Genomic DNA, 21508 nt, shown 5'->3' on the forward strand with positions numbered 1-21508 from the left:
ACCGTTTTCGTCACTAACGTGCACAGCTTTGCTAACGTGCTTGCACACTCTTTAAAGTGACTTGTCTTGTTAGACTCTCAAAGTTCTTCTTTCGGCCGCTCACCTGATCCCTACTCTCTATAGGTAGAGGCGGATTTATGGTTTGCCACCCTTTTCGCATTATAGTCCTATTTTCTTGATCACTCATTCCTCAAACCTGCTACCCCTCCGAAGGTACCGCCCTGTGCTATAGCCTGCTTAGTTCCCCCCCCTCCCATCCTTAAAAACATGCTTCTGATCACGTGTGTAATTATTGGGCTGTTGATAGTTACCACCCTGCATAGCGGCTGGCTATATGAGTTGGACGAAATTATTTGCGGACTGGCAGGAAGTTCTCAAGGACCGACACCAGTCTTGCCGCCCTGAGGCCCCTCCCCAAGTAATTACGCCTCTGAACTTATATGCTCGCAGAAATACTCCAATATATATAATATATACGGTCAAACCTCGTTAGTGCGTCACCCGGTTAACACGTCACTCCGCTTACCGGGTCACTTCCTGGAAGTCCCAATGGTCCTCTGGCAGGAATTGGCACAGCTATGGCTTACTCCGTTTAACGAGTCACTCCGCTTACTAAGTCATATTTTTGCTCTCCCAAGGGTGACGCATTAACGAGGTTTGACTGTATATATATATATATTATATATATATACATATGTATATACAGTCAAACCTCGTTAGTGCGTCACCTGGTTAACACGTCACTCCGCTTACCGGATCACTTTTTGGAAGTCCCAATTATCCTCATGAAGGAATTGGCACAGCTATGGCTTACTCCGTTTAACGAGTCACTCCGCTTATCAAGTCATATTTTTGCTCTCCCAAGAGTGACTCATTAACGAGGTTTGACTGTATATGTATTCTGTATATATGTCTTTTAAATTTATTTCGTACCGTTTTACAGCAAGTCTTTAAAATTTCCCAATAGAAAAGTTGTTTCAACGAAAAAAAAACACCGAACAAAAATCCCATTTCTTTTCTCGGATGCGCTTTAAATTTTAAATATTTGAATTTAGCGCGTTCTTCCCTTAATCGAATATCTATGGTAAGACATGTGCTTCCATCTATCAACACGTTCAAGAAACTGTTAGTTTGTTCGTTTGACACTAGATGTCACTTATAAAACGTTTTGTTTCATTTCCATGCTGCTTTTCTTCTTGAAGTCCGTAGATTCTGGTGAATCTAGTCGGTAGATTTATAAATATTTTTCCCGTTCCCGATCGCCATTTATGGCAACATCACTTACGTATTAAAGTTTTTTTTTTTTTTTGGTTTTTTTTCAATGTCAACAAAATTGACGATTATTGCGTGACATAGCGTTGCATCTAAATGCGTTGTTTGAGCATTTATCTCATTAAATATAGTAGAAAATAAAATATGCATTTATATGCATGTTTAGATTCAAATTCGATTGGGTATGGGATGCGTGTTTTAAAAGAGTAAACAAATTCATCCACCATGGACATCATCTCATCCATTGCTGTCATCCTTTTCATCTCGTGGGAAATTAGTAAGTTCATCCTTATTGTCCGTTGCCCTCCGATTTACATCGTTTTTCAGATTGTATATTGTGTGGTTCTATTTTTCCTCTAATTGTGAATTGTTACGAATAGTTGCTCCTCGTTATAGCATCTGTGCTATCTTCAAAGGTGGATTTACGGTTTTGCCGCCCTATTCTAGTCTAATTTTCTTCTCCGCCCATTCCTCGAATCCGCCGCCCTGTGCTATAATCCGCTTCCCCCTCCTTAAATCCTGTAAATACGACTGTGATAAGTCACACTTTTGGTCATTCTCACATGCTTGCCTACTCTTTTTGGTCACGCGCGTTTGCCTACTTACTCTTTACGTCACTCGCATGCTCCTACGCTCTTTAAATCACTCTCTGGGTCACTCTTTTGATCATTTGAAATGTTTTATTCTAGTTCACTCTTTCGGTTAGTCCCATGCTCACACATTCTCTAAGTCCCTCGTTGGCCTGGCCCTCCGCGTTCTAGGTCATTCTTATGCTTGCAGCTGCATTACAACACTCTTGCAGCCAGTCCCATGCTCAGACACTCTCTAGGTCACTCACTGACGTAATATATATCTTTCCATATCACTCTTTCAGTCTTTCTTTTCATTTCCCCATGCTCACATGCAATCTTTTGGTCATTCACTGATATGGTCTCTAGGTCACTCTTTTTCATCATGGAAACGCATATGCTTTAGGTCACTCTTTGGGCATTTATGTCCTTCCACACACTCTTTTGCTGACTCACATGCTTTCACAGGCTTTGTATCACTCTTTTGGACATTTGCATGCTTGTACACTGTTTTGGGCTTTCACATGCTTGCACAAGCTCTATAAGTCACTCTTTTGCTTACTTATGTTCTTACACAAACTCTAGATTATTCTTATGGACATTTACATGCTTGCAGGGCCACAACTTAGGGGGGAATAGGTGGGTCTGGTGCTCTGGGCTAAATGGGGCGACAAATTCACCCTTTAACTGATCCTTTTACATTACACGGAGGCACCAAAATGTGTGCTTGGCCCGGATGACAAAGTACCTAGTTGTGACTCTGCATATTTGTACACTGCTTTGGTTGTTCACATCCTGCTTGAACATGCTCTATAAGTCATTTTTTTTCGCACTCACATGCTTACATACTGTTATGTTCACTCATATAGTTGTGAACTCTCTAAGTCACTTGTTTGGTTACTCACTGGCCTAGTCACTCACTCAGCGAAAGCAAATTTATTGTAGGCTGGAGAAGTCTTGGGATAAGATAGACCATGTGAAAAAAATATGGTCCAAAGAGGGGTATTGTGAGCAAAGAAATGATAAAAACACACTAGGTTTTAGTGCAACAGTTAGCAGTAGCTCTATAAAATTCTCTCTATAATGCTCGTCTCTGTTATTTTGTGACATTAGCAGAGAGAGAGAGAGACGTAATTGTTCGGGAAAAAAAACCCCTTGTTTATCACTTAATAGACAAATGTAGAATGAATCTTAAAGTATGTCCAATGAATACTACCACAACACACACTATGCACGCACATCATCCATATTCCTCTGTGGAATTTCTAACGAATGAGTACATGTGGCAATGTGCGTTTATGTGTTTTGATCCTGATGTGAAATTTGTTTTGTTGTAGTGCTTGCTATAGTGCTGCCATCTATTTTTTGAACTGTGAGTGAAGTGGGTTGACTGAATAATCGTACCGTTGTAGACCCGTTGCAATCAATGGATAGTTGGTCCAATTTGTCAAAGAAAACAGGGGAAATGGTAATTCCATTTGACTGAGCGCTAGAAAACTAGAGATATAAAATTTTCAAGAATAATCTTTCAGAGAATATTCTCATCAAGGACTACTATTATAAACAACTTGATAATATTCGTGTAAGTTCTTGATGAGAATAATCTCCTGTTATTTATAATATAGTTACATATAATATCCTGGAGAATATTTTCTGGAAGGACTACTTTCATAAATTACTGGGGGAATATTTTTATACGAAATAATAAGAATTATTCTCAAGTTAATAATAGTCCTTCCAGAGAATGTTCTAGCATGTTCTCCTCGATGAGAATATTCTTCAGTTATACTGAAATCTTTATACATTTTACATTACCCAATTTTATACATTTTGTGGGGGAGAGAGAAATCAGTTTCATACATCATCACAGAATACACGGGAATGCTGAAAAATGTCTACTCACCTGTGAAATTACTACTTACACCTATGGAAATTCATAATTAATCAAAGAAAATAATCCTGAAGTTGATGAAAATTTAAAATTAATGAGAGAAAAAATCCTAAAATTAATGAAAATCCACGATTAATGGCGGAAAAAAAATTCCAGAATTTTTGGAAAACCAGTTGATGAGAACAAATCACAGAATTGCTTGACATTCGGAAGTAGTTACAGAAAGAATGCGAAAAAATTGAGATAAAAATTCAGAATTAATGACAGGAATAGTTCTAGAATTTACGCAAATTCCAGAATCAAATCAGTTAAAGCTCAGACGAGTGTGGGGGGGGGGGGGAGCCCAAACCGCAGGACCAGGTGCAACCACACCTGTCGCTCACCCCTAAAGGCAGCTGTGCACTGCACAATCATGTGATATTTATGTTACATGCATTTGTGTGAACGTGGGTAATTTACTAGTATTAAAACTGAGATCTCATACTTTTTTAAAAATATTTCACAGGTCCTGCGACGAGTTTGAAGTCGCAATCTACCAAATACAAGTGCCATATGTGTGATGGATCATGTGATCAAATCTCTGTTTGCGATAATGCTTTTGTGGTAAGTTTGTTCAAGTCATTTTAAAGATATCACTGAAGATGTTCCATATGATTAAAATAATTCATCATAGTTTCTTTTATACACTTATAATTTTGGGTTATAAGTCTGGCAAAATAATATTAATCCTTGATTTCAGTGCAGTATAAAAAAATTCAAGTTGTCTTTGCTGAATGTTCATTATAGTGATAGTGGTAGGAACTGAGGGACACCCAGGCTCTGTAACACTCAGTGATTTAAGCACCTGAGGAACTTGTATGCCTCCAGGGAATTTTGCCGTTTATTTAAGCTTGAAAAAAAATATATATACATACATGGGCAGGTGACATTATACACTTTACCAGTAAACAAGTATAAAATTTATGATAGAAAAATTATGATAGGTGTAAATAAATCGCTGTTATAAATCATATAATAGGGAATAGTTCTTGATAATTGATAAAATTTCATCGGCTTCTGATCAGGGATTTTCATTGACTACTTTTATGATGTATCTGGTTTCATTTGCTTCTCCCACTGGTGACTGAATCAATCTGCAGCTGAGTTGATCCAATCACTGGACTGCAATGTTTGATCCAGTCCAAAACACATTCATCCGACTCAACAATTGCTACCTGTATACAGCTTCTCGGTAAGCCTGGGTGGATCATATCTATCCTAGGCTATTCTGACTCTCCTCCTCCTCTCTAAAGATTGTATGAGGTCACTGTATGTGTGTTCTGGACATCTTATTCTTGTAGATCTCTCAGCTGGTTCTCTGAAGTGGAAGGCTGTTGTCTTGGGACGTAGAGCTACATAGTGAAGAGGCCTACCTATGGCCGAACATTCACATTTATTAATGGGGATTGATTTGAACCTATGAAGGTTAGCCAGAAACGGACCATGACCCATTACGAACATTATCGTATCAGGTGACCACTTATGGTTACAGGGTGTTATATATCGCCGGATGCTATGGGTTAATCAACCAGGCTCTGTATTGTCATTCTTCTCTGCTGCCATTTATTCAATAGAATGAATTTCTAATGATTCCTTTTTCCGTGGTATCTGCCAATTCATTGCCTATTGGCCTATATTACCCAGGAAATGCTTATTCTGGAATGTTTGCCGAGGCACATTCTTATTGTCTTTGCCATTTCGTGGCAAAATACAGAAAAAATGGGAGGTTTTCATTTAAAAAAAAGCAGAGACGGCAAAAAATACAGAAACGTTCTAGGAAAATGGGTCGAATGGTCACCCTATGCAATCTCAAAAAATCCCTTGGTTTTTCTTTTTATTTGCATGACATGTTTTTTCTGTCCAAAATATTTCATGATCAACTACAGATTTTTTCAAGTCTAGGAATTGGCACCCATGATCATCTAATTCTCGTATTTCTATTTTTCAGTGCTACAGTTTCAGTGTTAGCGATGCATACGGTATGTCAAGATTCCAGAAAGGGTGCGTAATACAGAGGGAAAGGTTTCCTATGCTGTGCAGCACAAAGCAGCATGGTGGTGATCGGCCAAATACTGGACAGTACAGTGGCTTGTGCTGTGAAGGTGACTTTTGCAACAACGGATCATTCCCAACTCTTAGTCCAAGAACATTCAGCAGTGCGTAAACTTATTTTTCCACCTTTAAATTTCAATGAAATAACTATTTCTTTGATTGTTTTTAAAAGAAAAGCATCAACTACCGTATTAGGTTGTTAATTCTCTCTATCTTTTTATTTTGTTCTCATTCTCAGCTTCTGGTGATGACAGTAAAGATTCAGACTTTGTAGTGAAACTCCTGTTGTCGGTTCTTTGTCCTGTGGTGGGTTTGTGTATCTTATTGTCTATCATAATAGTAGTCATGCGATATTCTCACAAACGGAGGATGGCTTCTTTAGTCGGTCAACAGGATTTGGAACATTTCTATCATGATGATCTTCGAGCTACTGCTGCAGGAGACAGTACTCTAAAGGTAGATTGGCTTTAATAAATGAAAATAAATATTGAAAATATGTGTATGATATATGCTAATAGTATAGCTGCCAAGTCTCCCGAATTTCCACTCCATCTCCGTGACTACAAAAAAAATTCTTATGTCTCCAGGATTTCGACCGTGATTTTGAAAAATCCCAACTTTTTTTTGTGGGGGGGGGGGGATATTCTGGGGGGACAAAATTAGCCAAACATCCAGCACCAATTCAGCCTTCTGATATCTGAAATTGGTCAGGTGAATCTGTATATCTCGTTTCGGACCCACTGTCGATTTTTTTTGTTGGCAAAATTTGATTTGAGAATAGTAATGGCAGGTAATTTAACCTACTGGTTGGGAATGATTGACGACTTGGCATCGATCATGATGGTTTGTATGGTGACACGTTTTTTTGCAAAGGGGAAAAAATCTTTATAATTTTACTTTTATTCATGAAAACCCCCATATTGTTTTTAAAAAAATCCTTTTATACAGAATTTGGATCTATCCCAACTCTAATTCTCAGAAGTTAGCAGCTATGCTACTGTGGTGGTGGTAAAGTGGTTATAATGACAGACTTGCATCGCGAGGACCCACATTTGAACTTTGTCATCACAGTGGTGGTCTGCTGAAATTGGTTTATGTGGTTCCCAACTTTGAGGCACAAATGAAAGCCGCTCTTCCCCTTTGAAAAGTCTCAACATAGAGAGCAACAGGCCTACAATAGTATAATTATTCAATCATTATACCTCACCAGGGTTTAAGCTGGATAAAAAATTCCTTTCGCAAAAAAGCGAAAATGGGAGGAAAAGCTTTAGCAAACTGCTACGATGCTAAGGGGCCATTCAAGTATTATGTCAGCAGAATTGGATCCATTTTTGACCCCCCTCCCCCCTTGTCAGCAAAAGTCAGCAAAACACTGACCCCCTCCACCTCTTGTCAGCGAAATTTAGTCAGCAGCTTAGAATATTTCATATCTTCAAAAAGGGTGGTTGATGACGTAAGCAACCTTCAAACCCCCCCCCCCCCGATGCTGACGTAATACTTGAATGACCCCTAATGTAATGATTGATGGTTGGATGTCTACTCATTGCGTACCTCCTGTATGCATTTTTGTGAAAATGGCTACTACTTTTTTCGCATTCTACGATTTTCTTCCGCATTTTGCGAAAAATGTGACCGTAGCTTAAACCCTGTACCTCACTCACAGTTACAAAAATTGATGGCCGATGGCAGCACTACACATAACAAGTATTACGCAGTGCCGAACTTCACGCTAAGTTCACAAAACTTATACACACATTCCAGCATGTACCAATGTAATGTTAGGAATGTGGATGAGATGCATGTGTGGTTTAGTAGCAGTAGCTATGACACCAGAGCCTGGGGGCTCAGCCTCCATCCCAGTAATCAATAAATAATGTGCTCTCTCTTCCTGTATATGTGTACTTAGTATATACAGGATGACTTGCAACTTTCAGCATCTCCACCCAATATGTTGGGGCCTGCTACTAGCAAAAATCTGGCATTTCATTATACAGGTTTTAGTCAAAGGCTGAAATGCAATTAAACCATGATAAATTTATTTGTGGATAGCTCAAAATTCATTATTCCTATTGTTAGCAGGGCTACTTACCAGGCCAGGGATGAGAACAATAGCAGGGCTACTTTGCAGGCAATGGTGTCTCCACGAGTTAGCCAAAAACAGCTATGTAAAGAGCGCCAAATCAAACAGGGCTCCCAATTTCTTGCAGGCTTTCCATCAATTCTGGAATTATTTCTTTCATATATTCTGAATTTTCATTAAGCCTTTCATCAGTTTTCAGTTATTTTTTTTATCAGTTCTGAATTTCCTGTAATTCTGGGTTTTATAATTACGGTACTTCTGGAAATATTTCTGGGTGGCTCTTATGGTTTAACACAATACAAAATTCAAAATGGGCAAAAACACTAACTTGGCACATGTTGGCTGAAATCTTGTTGTGTCGACTATGCTTAATAATGCTATCACCAATCATTTTTTGTCATTGGTCGCATGCTGTTCAGTTCAAAAGATTTCACGATATTGCTCTAGTGTATTTTAAAAATTCTTTGCTTCAATTTTTTTGTTATGTTTGTTGAGAATTCCTCCTTATGTTTTGGGGCAAGGCATCGCTCTCGAATCTGAAAATTTGACCCGTAGCTTACAAAAGCAACAGATAGTGCAAATGGCATTGGAAAATATTTGGTCAGTGTTTGAGAAATCTGGATCAAAAATTTTCATGGGAAAAATGTGAGAAAATCTTCAAAGTTCTCATTTTGTACAATTGTTCTGCTCATTCAAAAATGACTGATCTTCAATCAAAAAGTATTCTTTTTTGCCGCCTAATTCAACTTTAATTTCACAAATATTAGATTTAGACATCGTTCTCCGTGCAGAAACGTTCATAGAAAATTATAGATAAATAAATGTTGTGAATATGTGCTCCAGAAATGACCTGAAGCATATACCAGATCCAATACAGTAGACTCTCGATAATCCAAACATGCACTAGTCCAGCCCGTCCTGTAAACCAGATTTTTAGGTGAATTTTCTTGGAGCATAGAAGAGGAAAATGAGTCACTGCATGTCTATGAGGGGATTTTTAAAATGCTCAAATGGGCTTTTTCAACTTAACAACATTTACATGAGTCAGGTGATTAAGTAGTTGACCAAACTTATCGAGTGCTCAAAAACTCTCCCAATGTAAGTAGTGAAAATCGTAAAAATCAAGTAAAAAAATGCAAGGAAGTAAAAATCAAGTAGTGAATGCTCATTGGATAATACAAGGCCCTACCCACTGGTGCATGCACATACTTCCTACTTAATTGAGAGAACCACGAGACTAACAGGCGCTATCACACAAGGTGATTTCAGCACATTGTCTCATGGAAGCTTGGGTACCTCCAGAGATCTATTGAAACGTGAAAATGACATCACTGGCAGCTGATACAAGTTTTCATACAGGGCCAATCTTGCACATGGTCGGTGAGTTTCAGCTAATGTAATCAAAACGTGTGGAAATAAAACTAATCACTTGTATTGCCTTCCTAACAAAAAAAAGTTGTTGACCAGACTATCTACTTCACAACTAAATCACTTACCAACTAAACCCATGTAAACAGTCCTTAACATCTGCAAAAATTTCAAAGTACTTTGCAACCTAAAATTTAGTAAACTTCTAAATTACTTGACCTTTGTAAATGGTCCTCAACTTCCAGTAATCCGGCACTACTGTGGTCTGATATCTACCAGATTAGTGAGAGTCTACTGAATTTCCATTCAAGCTGTGACTTTTCCCCTAATTTATGATGTATATTATATTTTTTAGCTCAATGTACCGAATGCTTCTTCTTTTTTTTTCAGGAAATCTTTGAGCATTCTGTGACTTCTGGCAGTGGTTCGGGTCTTCCTCTTTTGATCCAGAGAACTCTAGCGAGACAGATTACCTTAACTGATTGCATAGGTAACCACAGTTAATAGAAGGCATATACAGCTTATCATGCATGAAATTATTGTGTTTTGTGTAATTTATTTGTTAGTGATTATATAAAAAAAAATGGAAAATGTGTTTCTATTTGATTTTATCATTGCAACATTCATTTCATTTAGAGCTGGTGGCGTGATATTATTTATGTAATTTTTACTAGCGTGTCTGTAGGATTGAAATAAATTAAAATTCCAAGAATCCTGTAGTAAATGTCTAAGAATCCTGATGAAAAATTATTCTATTATGGATACATTGTTTTCTGCAAAAGAGTGATTATTCATTGAGAACATACATAACTTAGACAAGTCTCGTTACATGGTATCATATGATTCTTCTTTTTATTTTCAAGCAATCTCAAAAAAGCAATTCAGGAACTCCATGTGAAATCACTGTCATTTGGCATCTTTTGTGATACTGTGACATCCTATAAAGTTTATCTACTGTGCCAGAGTAAATATGAAGTAGCAGAGAAAAAAAATTGTGATGAAAAACTTGTTTGCTGTGAGACAGCAAGTCAGCAACCCTGAAGAATTTTCATCCATTAAGCTCATAACAAAGGGACCCTCTTTCTTAGGGACATTCCAAAGTCTGATCTCATTGTGGGATAATATAACCCTGAAATATTTTTGATGGGTGAAAAAATTAATAAATATTTGATCAATTTTGTTGCACTGCAGTCAATTTATGTGCAAATTCAAGCCAATTTCCCATTCGAAAAAGTCTCTTCAGAGAGCGGACAGACTTTCAACAGGATATTAGCATAACATGAAAATTTGGGCATTCGTCATTTTCACTTCAAAATATGGAAGAAAGACAGCTGCACCAGTATAACACGAAAACAAGCCTAACTCAGGTAACATAAATATGTTAAGGCCAGCATAGAATACGTTCCTGCATGTAACCAAACTGTTAGAAATTCTGCTGAAGAATGTTCATAACGTGTGTGTTTATGTACTTTAAATAGTAATTTTATGTGCACGTGAGAATGTCTCGCCCTGGTGGGTTAGTGTACTATCTATTAGGTGTAGGGACTTTCTTCTGAGTGATCTTTTTGGCAGCATCTCTTTCCCATAAGTGAAAGTTGTACATTTACAGGTATATCAGAAAAGATTCAGATGAGGATTCAGCAGATTTTGAATTTCCCATTAAAAAGACTCACTACAGAAAGCAACAGGGCTACAATGGTACAAATATTCAAACATCACTCTTCACTCAGAATTCATAATATAGATGGCACCACTAAAAATTCACACACAACCACTATATACAGTCAAACCTCGTTAATGAGTCACTCGTGGGAGAGCAAAAATATGACTTGATAAGCGGAGTGACTCGTTAAATGGAGTAAGCCATAGCTGTGCCAATTCCTGCATGAAGATAATTGGGACTTCCAAAAAGTGATCCGGTAAGCGGAGTAACGTGTTAACCAGGTGACGCACTAACGAGGTTTGACTGTACACACTCAGACTGTTAGGTACAAATACTCACACTTTTGGCCCAACTCAATCAGTAGTAAATTACCTATAGTGATAGATTGGAGTTGTGCTTGGCTAGAAAGAAAGGAAGTACCATAAATGATTATCTTATCAATATGAGCTACTGCACTGATCAAGGAAAAAAAAAATTGTGTATTTTTAAAGAAAATAATTTCCATGGACGCATTTACATCTTAGAAATTTATGGTGTATTTATTGTAGCTACTATCATATGATTTTGTGTGAATCAAATCATTACTGAATTTTTCTGTTGTCTTTCCCCCCACTCCCAGGTAAAGGTAGATATGGTGAAGTCTGGCGGGGAATATGGCATGGAGAAAATGTCGCTGTCAAGATATTTTTCTCCAGGGACGAAGCATCTTGGTCTCGAGAGACAGAAATCTACAGCACAGTGCTTCTTAGACATGAGAACGTACTTGGGTACATGGGCTCCGATGTTACATCTGTCAATTCCTGCACTCAGCTCTGGCTCATCACTCACTATCACGAATACGGATCATTATACGACTACCTGAATAGCGTCACGATCAGCGCACAACAGATGATGAAGCTTGTCCTATCTGCTATTTCTGGGATCACCCATCTTCATACGGAGATATTTGGTATGGAGGGCAAACCGGCTATCGCTCATAGAGATATAAAAGTAAGAAGCATCAGTTTCTTTTTTTCTGTCGTAACATTTTCTGTTTTTCATCTGTTTTGGTCAGTTTATTACCACAAAGTCCTCACTGGACTCAACAGTACAATCCCTGATAACTATTGTTACCTATAAATTTACTTTTGATTTGTGTCATCTTTTGTGAGACTTTAAGGTATTTATGTACTTGTGTTTTTATTTATTTTTTCTCATATAATTTAGAGTAAGAATATTCTGGTGAAACTGAATGGCACAAGTGTCATTGCTGATTTTGGTCTGGCCGTGACGCATATCCAAGCTACAGGTGCTCTGAATGTTGCAGAAAATTACAGAGTAGGCACCAAACGATACATGGCTCCTGAAATCTTAGATGAGTCTATTAATTCGATCGTTTTTGAATCGTATCGGCGGGTTGACATGTATGCTTTTGGACTCGTCTTATGGGAAGTCTGCCTGAGGTGCCTTATTGGTGGTAAGTTGTCATTCATTTAACATTGAGATATCATCAGTATTTTCGGATAATTTATAATACATAAATTTCTTTAAAATCTAGAATGAAGCATGTGAAGCATTCCACTTTTTTTCAATGCATGTACATTATATGGTTGTTTTCAATCTTGTCAGAAAATCTCGCCCAGCGTCATCTCCTGGGCTGCTAGTAGGCTGGCATACATTACAGTTGCATACAGCAAAAGTAGCAAACTCTGGTGATTTACGCCGTTGAGCTTTTTGAAAATTTTGTGTTGAATATCCTGAATTCATCTTCCCTCTATTTTTGTACCTTTTCAGTATTTGGATGAAGTGACACCATCAAAGAATATGTGGTTGTCTCACTCATTTCTGTTACCAGTTGGACTTATTAATTTTTGTTTTCTAACAGGAATAGCGGAAGATTATCATCCACCGTTCTACGATGCAGTTCCAAGTGACCCAAGCTTTGAGGACATGAGGAAAGTTGTGTGTGTTGATCAACAGCGGCCAGCCATACCAAATCGATGGGCATCCGATTCTGTAAGGCTTTCTGTTTCCCCTCCATTTTTATTGTGCTACAGTTTTTTATGCATCTAAATAAGCTGGGGGAAAAATTGTAATTAGTTGATTATCAAAACTCGGTAAAAAAAGGGGAGGGGTATAGCATATCACAATTTTGTATATTATGCAGAAATTAGCGATATAAGGATGACTTAATACTTTTTGGGATCAGGTGGTGCAAAATACTGATGTTTAGGGCTAGGATTTTTACGACCAAGAAACATGATAGGAAATGTTCTGTAAAAAATGCATTTATGCACCCCTAAAACAATTTAAAATTGATGTGAACTGAATTATGAAGTGAAAAATCTTGAAAATATGCTCTATAACAGTATCAGAAAATATGCTCTATCACAGGAGAACAATCAATGCCATTACCAAGAAATAGATATTGTTCGGGAGTACAATTATATATTTGGGTATCACAATACAGAATGATCTTAAATGGAACACGCACTGTGATATTTTAGTAAAAAAGATTAGAAAATATGAAGTGATTATTTACAAAATGAAAAACTTGATTGATGAACATGTTTTAAAAGATTTATTCTATGCATGGATATATTTAATTGTCAATTATGTAATCAGTGCCTGGGGAGGAGCATATTACTAGAATATTCACAAATTAGATAATATATATAACAGAATAAAATCTCAAATATTAATCGATAGTTCCAAAATACAATGCCATACTCTAACTTTAAGACAAAACTTTTTGTACAGAGTTATCAAATATTCACAATTAAATGAAAATTAATTAACGGTAAATGAAAATAGAACTACAAATAGATGTAATCGAGTTTATCAAGTGCCGAAACCAAATGAAACATTATATAAAATGAGTTTTTCCTTCCTTGCCCCTAAGATATTAAACATTTTTCACTCTGAAAATCAATTTAATAATAATAAAAACAAATCATGTGATTTTTGACTTCATCAGGCGCATAGATTACGAAAGCATTTAGATGAATGTATTGAAAGAGTAAATAAAAACAATAGTGAACCGAGTACAAGTAAAGAGTATAATAATAAAAAAGAGAAATGATTTTAAGTCGTTTGTTAATCAAATTGCTTCACGATAAGCAAATTAATTGTGAGCTTTATTCAGATATATATACATAAACGAGAAAATACATTGGAACACATATCTAATAAATATAATAATGCTGCTGCAAAAGAGGAAAAAAATATTCTGTAGCTTATTCCTTTAGGCCTGCTGGAAGGACTTTTTATTCCCTTGAGGCTACAAAATGTTTGTTTGTAATATGTGTGTATGTATTTTTTGTGTATTATATATGTGTTTGTATTCATGTAACAATTAGATACGTGTAACATTAGACTTGTAATACACAATGTCTAAATTTATGTATTACAAGTTTGTATTCGTGTAACCCCCCTTTTTTTTAATTGTGAAATAATAATAATAAATAACCAAAAAAAATTTTAGTTTTCTATTTCCAGTAATATTAATTTTAGCAGAATAATGTTAGAATAAGGAATATTAACCCATTTGTACCTAGGATTTGGCTTTGTATAATATCTTAGCCTTGCAGCTAATTGTATACTTTAGCACATGTAGATGACAACTCTGCTCAGAGATTGACATTGATAAAATTCTCGAGAAGCTATTCCTAGTTTATAGAAATGAACTCTTGAATGTTGTATTTTAATATCTCATGGGTACTTTTGTTTTCCACCTCATATTATCAATATTATATTGTTATTTTCATACAAGTGATTCTTTTGCATGTTTAGATTACAGTTTAATGTGAATAACTAACACAATTTAATTTTGTTTCACTTCAACTTTTTTTTTTTCGAATTTTTCGTCATATTTTGCTGTTGTCAATTGAAGACACTTGCCACCCAGTGTCATGCTTCCTGTTGATGTATTTAAAAAATCTCTCGGACTATAATTTAATTGGTGCAAAATTTCAACGAAATACTCCAATATCGAAATAGAATTCAAGGTGCAAGCACAAACGAGTTCCTGCAATTAATACTTTAATACCAATTTAAGAAAATTAGCTATTGTTGGACTGAAATTCTTTGGTTTACTAACGTACACATGTATATCACAGAATCAGTAATTAATACTAGCAGACTGAAAGAAGGGGGGAATCTTAAGATGGACTTCCAGTTTGATGTCATCCCCAATGGCTGCTTTGTTTGAAAACTGTAAAAGATGTGAAACTATTGAGACCTTGTTATATATCTACATGATCTGCCCAGATGATGAATAAATTTCCAGCCATGCTATTGGGATGAGGTCAGCGGGAAGGGACCTTCTCGTGCCAGCTTAAAGAAGGAATCTGTAAGTTTCAAATAGGATGAATGTACAGATGTCCTGAACATAGGTCCACCCCTTTTCATCTCATCATGCGCAAGTCTTTCAAAATTGAGATAGCTGAGGAAAAGAAAAACATTTCAATTGAAAATGCTTAAATATTCAAAAAAGAAGCTAAAAAAAAAATGAAAATATAACTTAAAATGACTAAAAATCATGAAAATATGCTTTATCACATAAAAATAGTGAAATATGCACAGTCATAGAAATCATAGCTCCTATTGATGTTATTAAATGCTCTTGGCAGAAAAAAAGAAATATGCAAAGAATTTAAAATTATACTGAAAGTAATTTTGAGCGAGATATAAAGAAATGTTGTAGTGATTTCAAAAAATATCATTATGCAGGGATTTGTCATAGTAAATTTATAATTTTATTAATTTTGAAGTTCTACATTCAGAGCTATCAAATTTTCGGATTTACCCTGGCATTACCAGATTTCGCTACATTCTCAGGGTTTCCAAATTATGAATTCATATTTGCCAGTTTTTGATTATCGCTATCAACTTAAAAAAAATTAACTTGAAAAAGAAATATTGAGTTTGCAGGTTTTTGCTGCTAATATTTTTACTTTTTTGTAAAGCTGCTCCTGTCCCTATTACATATTCAATTAAAAAACTATTGCAACATTGCACTTTTTAGACTCCAAACATAGTAGCCTGTATAAAAGGTGATTGAAGCCATCTAAATCTATAAATGTAAACAAGCATGGCGACCAATTCACATTAAAAAAGTTTTTTTTGTATATGTGTTTAATTGTGAAACTGCTGATAGATGATTCAATCACCATTTTTTCTTTTTATATATGAGATATCATATATGGTCAGAATATCACTATCGCGTGATCATATTTAGTAGGCATAGCAGGTATTACAAAAAATCTGAATCTATATACCAGAAAATACAGGACATTGCCAGTTGTGAACAAAATTCCTCATTGATTGCTGAAAATTGCAGATGGGCAGGAAATTGAGGGCTCCTACAAATCTTGGTCAATTATAATTATTTCATGAAAAAAAAAATTAACGTAATGAAAATGTCCAGCAGCGGTGTTTGGAGTCTGCGGTGCTGTGGATGCTCGAGCACCTACAGAAATTTGTAGAGCGGGTTCGAGCACCTCCAGAAAATCGATTCAAAAATTAAAATTTCTTACATGAAACTTAAACGAGCACCCACAGGTTCAAAACACTCCCGACCCCCTGATATCTGGTAAATATCAGAAATTCATGGAAGCATCATTGAAGAAACTGAACATTTGTTTGGAATAGTCAGACACCGAATGATAACGGGAAAATAAGGCTATGCTATGTTTCGTAAAATATGGGTTAATACATTCACCTTATGAATTACTTATTTTGATTCTTATTATGTCCATAAAACATTCGTGGGTACAGTTTTAAACATTCCTGTAACAGAAAGTTACACGATTTTTACCTTCTGGTGGTTGGCAGGTCTGTACATTGGATTAAAATAAATTTCAAACAACAGTTGCGATAAATCTCATTGTTGAGAGATTTATCGAGTATCATTTAATTGCACGAATATCTTGATAGTAAAACCGTAAAAAATATTGACTTTTCTTTTCTTTTTCCTCTATCGGTTAGACATTAAGTGCCATGGCGAAACTGATGAAGGAATGTTGGAATCCCAATCCATCTGCTCGTCTGACTGCACTTCGCGTGAAAAAGTCTTTAGTCAAGATAGCTGCTGCAGATCCGAGGATATGCCTGGATTTCTAAGATCGTCTGGAGAGTATTTTTCCGTTATAACGATCATCTATTCGCACATGAAGGCACAGTGATGTGTCTTAGCATTATTTTTTAATGAAATTACTTGTGTGTTCGTTGATGCCTATATTATTACCAAAACAAACAAGAAAAAAACATAGATCTGACCTAGAACAGGGAATGAGAGTTGACCATAACAGGAATATAGGTCACGCACGTGAACGGTAATAATTAGTGCCTGCATAGTATTTTACAATGGTTGTGATTGTAACGGGGATCAATAGTGCATATTTTTAATCACACAGATGCTCCGATGGAGTAATGGTCTACACCTGTACTGTAATCGGAGCATATTATGATGTATGTGCCATTTTTTTCGTTCCTGTATATATAATTTCGATTTGAACTTTTTTTCATATCTGTGACAGATGCGTAACTAAAATTTGTATTTTAATTCTGTATCACTAATATGGTTTAATCGATATATGCTCGATGAGCTTTTTTTAAAATATACACAGTATATACTTAGACTAAAGGTGTTGCCATGATTATGAAGTGGAAGTTTGTTTTTTATGTATATATTTGTATTCAACATTTGTTTTTTTTTTTAAAACGTACAATGCCAACTAGAATTCAGTGCAGCTCAGCTCAAGGAATCACATTCTGCGACTGCGATGTTATGCTCATGCAGCTGTTATTATATATGTATGGATATTGATGTGCAAATTTACGAGTGTGTTGTCTCTGGAGATGTTTTATCGTTTATTATTCTTGTTATTTTATTCCTCTGGATGTCGGTTTCTTGTAATGAGAATCGATTGACGGAAGCAATTGTATCGAGAGCTTTTTTTTAAAAATGTTTTTATCGACCCTGTATCATTTACAGGTGCATGTGTGTCTGTGCGCATACTGATATTTCGACTCTTATTTATATTATTTATTATCTGCATTACTTTGAAATAGGATGGATGATGTCATTGTGGTTTGATGAATGAAGAGTTTTCTCTGTGAATTTTTAGATGGGGGGAATATGTCTAACATGATATAAAGTGGGGTGACACAACCTCTGCCCTGCAGGTCAAATGCGACCCTCTGATGGGTTCCATCCAGCCAGCAAAAATTGTCATGGTAGATGAATATCCATACACAAAACATGATAAATACCTAGTCTGGCCATATTTCTTTCATAAAAATATATGATATTGCGCAATAAATACCCAAGCCAAGTAAATTGCCAACTGCAATAAAAAGGAATTGTCAAAGGAAAAGAAGTTACCACTTATCGCTACAATTGCGGAAAATGATGGATAAAGTCATTTTAATTTTTCTGCAAGTCAAAATTTAATTCACCAAAGAAAACTTATATGTTTGACAAATATCTTAGATGAATATATTTATATGGCTATATAATTAATTGTGATAATTTTAGTCATAACTATCATAATATAATTTAGAATTTATGGAAATAATCTTAATTTCAAAAATCCAACTACACCTTGGGGAACAAAAACGAGACATTTCATTAAAAAGTTAGGGTGGCCAAAATTTTGCTAGAATATCCTACAAAATACAGGTACATGGTCATTCTTTATATATATAAACATTTCTGGCCCACGGACTGAAAAAGGTTGTGCACCCCCTGGTGTAAGGCAACTTCAAGATTACTTGCGGATTGGCTGTAGGTTTGTTTTTTTTTCAGTGATGTGGTGAAAAACATTGTGGATAATTTTCTCGAATTCATTGCCTAGGTATATAAACATGGAATTTATAAGCTCGATCCGCTATGAGAAATTGTTTTTTTACTAGTAGTCTGCTCCCTGTTTATGTTAGTGGTTCTAAATCGGAATTCTCAAAAACTAAAAATAGATGTTTATATGTCAAATTTATTGTGGAAAACTCGTAGACCTTTATTGATGTATATTAGTGATGATTAGACTTGACACATAGATTTTGAGTAAAACTTATGTCATGAATAGTTTGTTCTGAAAAAAATATAGCTGTTACAAGAGTTTCATCTGAGAATTGTAACACGATTTGAAAATTTTAAACAACAGATTAACATCACTGAACAACAAATTTTGACAAAGTTTCTGTCTGGAAACAAAAATAGATATTTCTTATATAATTTGATGTACTGAACACGAATTTGACCACAAGAAAGCTTGATTGGCTACAGTTTTCTCTCAAATTGCACATTTAATTACACATATAATAATACAATACAACAACATGAGTATATAGAAAACAAGAAAAAAACCACAAATACAGTGAAACATATCCTTTTTGATAAACTAATTAAGAATTCAATAAAATCTAAGATGAAATAAGACGACACAAAATAGCACCACAACAACACTCATGTGACTGGGAAGAGTAAAAAAATTAACAGTGGAAAAAAGTGGCGGCAATTTTACTTCTAACCCCTACTACTCCAAGCGCTTTGCTGCACAAATGTACGACAGATTTCCTCCATATACACAGTGACAACACTTTACCTTACAAACAGCTTTGGGTTCGACAGTGCCAACACCCTTTTTACGGCCATAATATTATGTTTAAACCACAATGGAATAAATTTAAATAAGTTCTCTCTGTGTTTTCTCTTCTCTCTATCTTTACCATCGTGAAGTTATATAGAGTAACCCTTACTTTTTCTTTCACTTTTGATTTTTTACACTCATAATGTATCTTTCTACACGTGTAAGACGGGGAGAGAACTCTTATCTATTATAATCTTTCCTTTTACATTTTTTTTTCTTTCTCCTTTCCTTTTTCTAACATGCAGTTAGGTTAGGACAAGGTTACCAGAATTTTTGCCGATTCATCAAATAGAGATAATTGAAATTTCTTGTCAAAACCTTGTATGTGAAGTGGTTAATAGACATGATAACACAACATACATAACACACATGGAAACACAAATGCATAGAAAAACAAATGTATTCCAGCAAATTAATTCATTTATCTGCGCCAGACATGCTTTGGTTTGCATTGTTCATATTTGTACTGAACACAAGGAGCGTCTCTTATGATTGTCCAACATTAGTCAGCCATCATTTAGGTTGACCACTTTCCCTGATAAAGTTGTTCTATGGTCCTCACCACTTTTTCACCATACAGTAAGGTAACACTCGTAAAGCACTTTTTAACTGTCAATGGGGGTAATATTTTAAAAACAAGAGCCGATAGTACTTTTTCATGGTGACATTTGTGTTTAGCAGGTCAAAATCATTCGGAGTCATTCATTTTCATGTGGGGCGCAGTTTCATTGTTGTCCAGTGTAATTGCCTTAGTTTGTTTGACATTCATAACTCAGTAAATGATCGTCAAATTACCTTTCATCCAGGAATGGAATAAATTGCGGAAAAATTGTCATGCTCAGTCGGGCATGTGAATTGAAATAATAGATGCCAAAACACTGATATTTTGCGTGCCTGAAAAATATAAGGATTAATTTATGCAAACCACAAAATATTATTACTGGATCTACATTGAAAAGAAAAAATCTAAAGTTTTGAAAGAGATACAAAAAACCTAAAATCAGTCAACAGCTAATTATGATTCCTGCACTGTTCTTGGAGTCATGGCCGATTTAAGGACCGGAAGCAGATGCAAAACTGCACTCATAGCTTCCACATAAAAGGGCTGAATAAACAGCGTGTATAGCAGACAGGCAGCAATTAATTTTACTGACGAACCTTTGATTCTGGAGGCATACTTCAAATTAGAAAAAGTATTCAAATATCGTGTAGTATAGTCATATATGTCATTCATGTTGCTAGGGGTTGTATAGTTATGTAAATAAAATAGCTTTACCTTGTGCTCAAAAACCCAATTAAAAAGTTGTTGCCTTGTCTCTTGATGCTAACTAAAAAAATTCCACGTTTAAGTGCAATATTTGCTGAGATATTTGAGTACGAAAAATTGAGAAAAGGTGAGAAAAAACAGCATTTTAAATGCGGGTAAAATGGTTTTTCCCCATTCAGAGCTGTTTTTCGAATTCTAATACATTAGTGAATATTGAACTTAGAAACATGGATTTTTTTCTGTTGTTGGCATCAGAAGAGATGGGGCAATAACTTTCTAATTTTGTTTTGAGGCACACCATAGGACTGTATAAAAAGTTATTTTTTATTAATAACTATACAATGCCTTAAAACATGAATGACATATGAGTACTACACGTTGTTTGCAAACTTTTTCTAATTGGAAGTATACCTCCAATTAGATCAACGGTCGCCAGTAAAATACCATACCCCCCCCCTTTTCCCATTTGCTATGCACCCTAGTTATGCCTTATAAAGTCAACGCTCGTTATAACAACCCATTATCATACCGTCAAAAACCAACATCGTATAGGATGGTTGTTTTATTGAAACAAAAACACATATAGGATAGTCATTATATGAAAACATTTGGGTTCATCCTACCAGTCATTTGTTTTCTTAAACAAATTTGTGAAACTTGTCATGTCTACAACAGAA

At 35.6% G+C, this 21508-nt stretch overlaps 1 protein-coding gene across 1 annotated transcript; it reads left to right on the forward strand.

The window, feature by feature from the left end:
* The first annotated feature begins 1320 nt into the window (after window positions 1–1320).
* Window positions 1321–18994, forward strand: sax (type I BMP receptor saxophone). The gene is made up of 9 exons (XM_089244730.1): window positions 1321–1549; window positions 4238–4335; window positions 5720–5927; window positions 6062–6279; window positions 9662–9761; window positions 11554–11924; window positions 12141–12390; window positions 12799–12929; window positions 16902–18994. Exons 1-9 carry the CDS (start codon window positions 1498–1500, stop codon window positions 17034–17036), a joined length of 1563 nt encoding a protein of 520 aa, XP_089100856.1. The 5' UTR covers window positions 1321–1497; the 3' UTR covers window positions 17037–18994.
* Window positions 18995–21508: the final 2514 nt, after the last annotated feature.

This window comes from Pholcus phalangioides, unplaced genomic scaffold (assembly GCF_987345545.1).
Source record: "Pholcus phalangioides strain wild (caught in Gottingen) unplaced genomic scaffold, Ppha-v1.0 ptg000015l_1, whole genome shotgun sequence".
In the NCBI taxonomy this organism is placed as follows: domain Eukaryota; kingdom Metazoa; phylum Arthropoda; class Arachnida; order Araneae; family Pholcidae; genus Pholcus; species Pholcus phalangioides.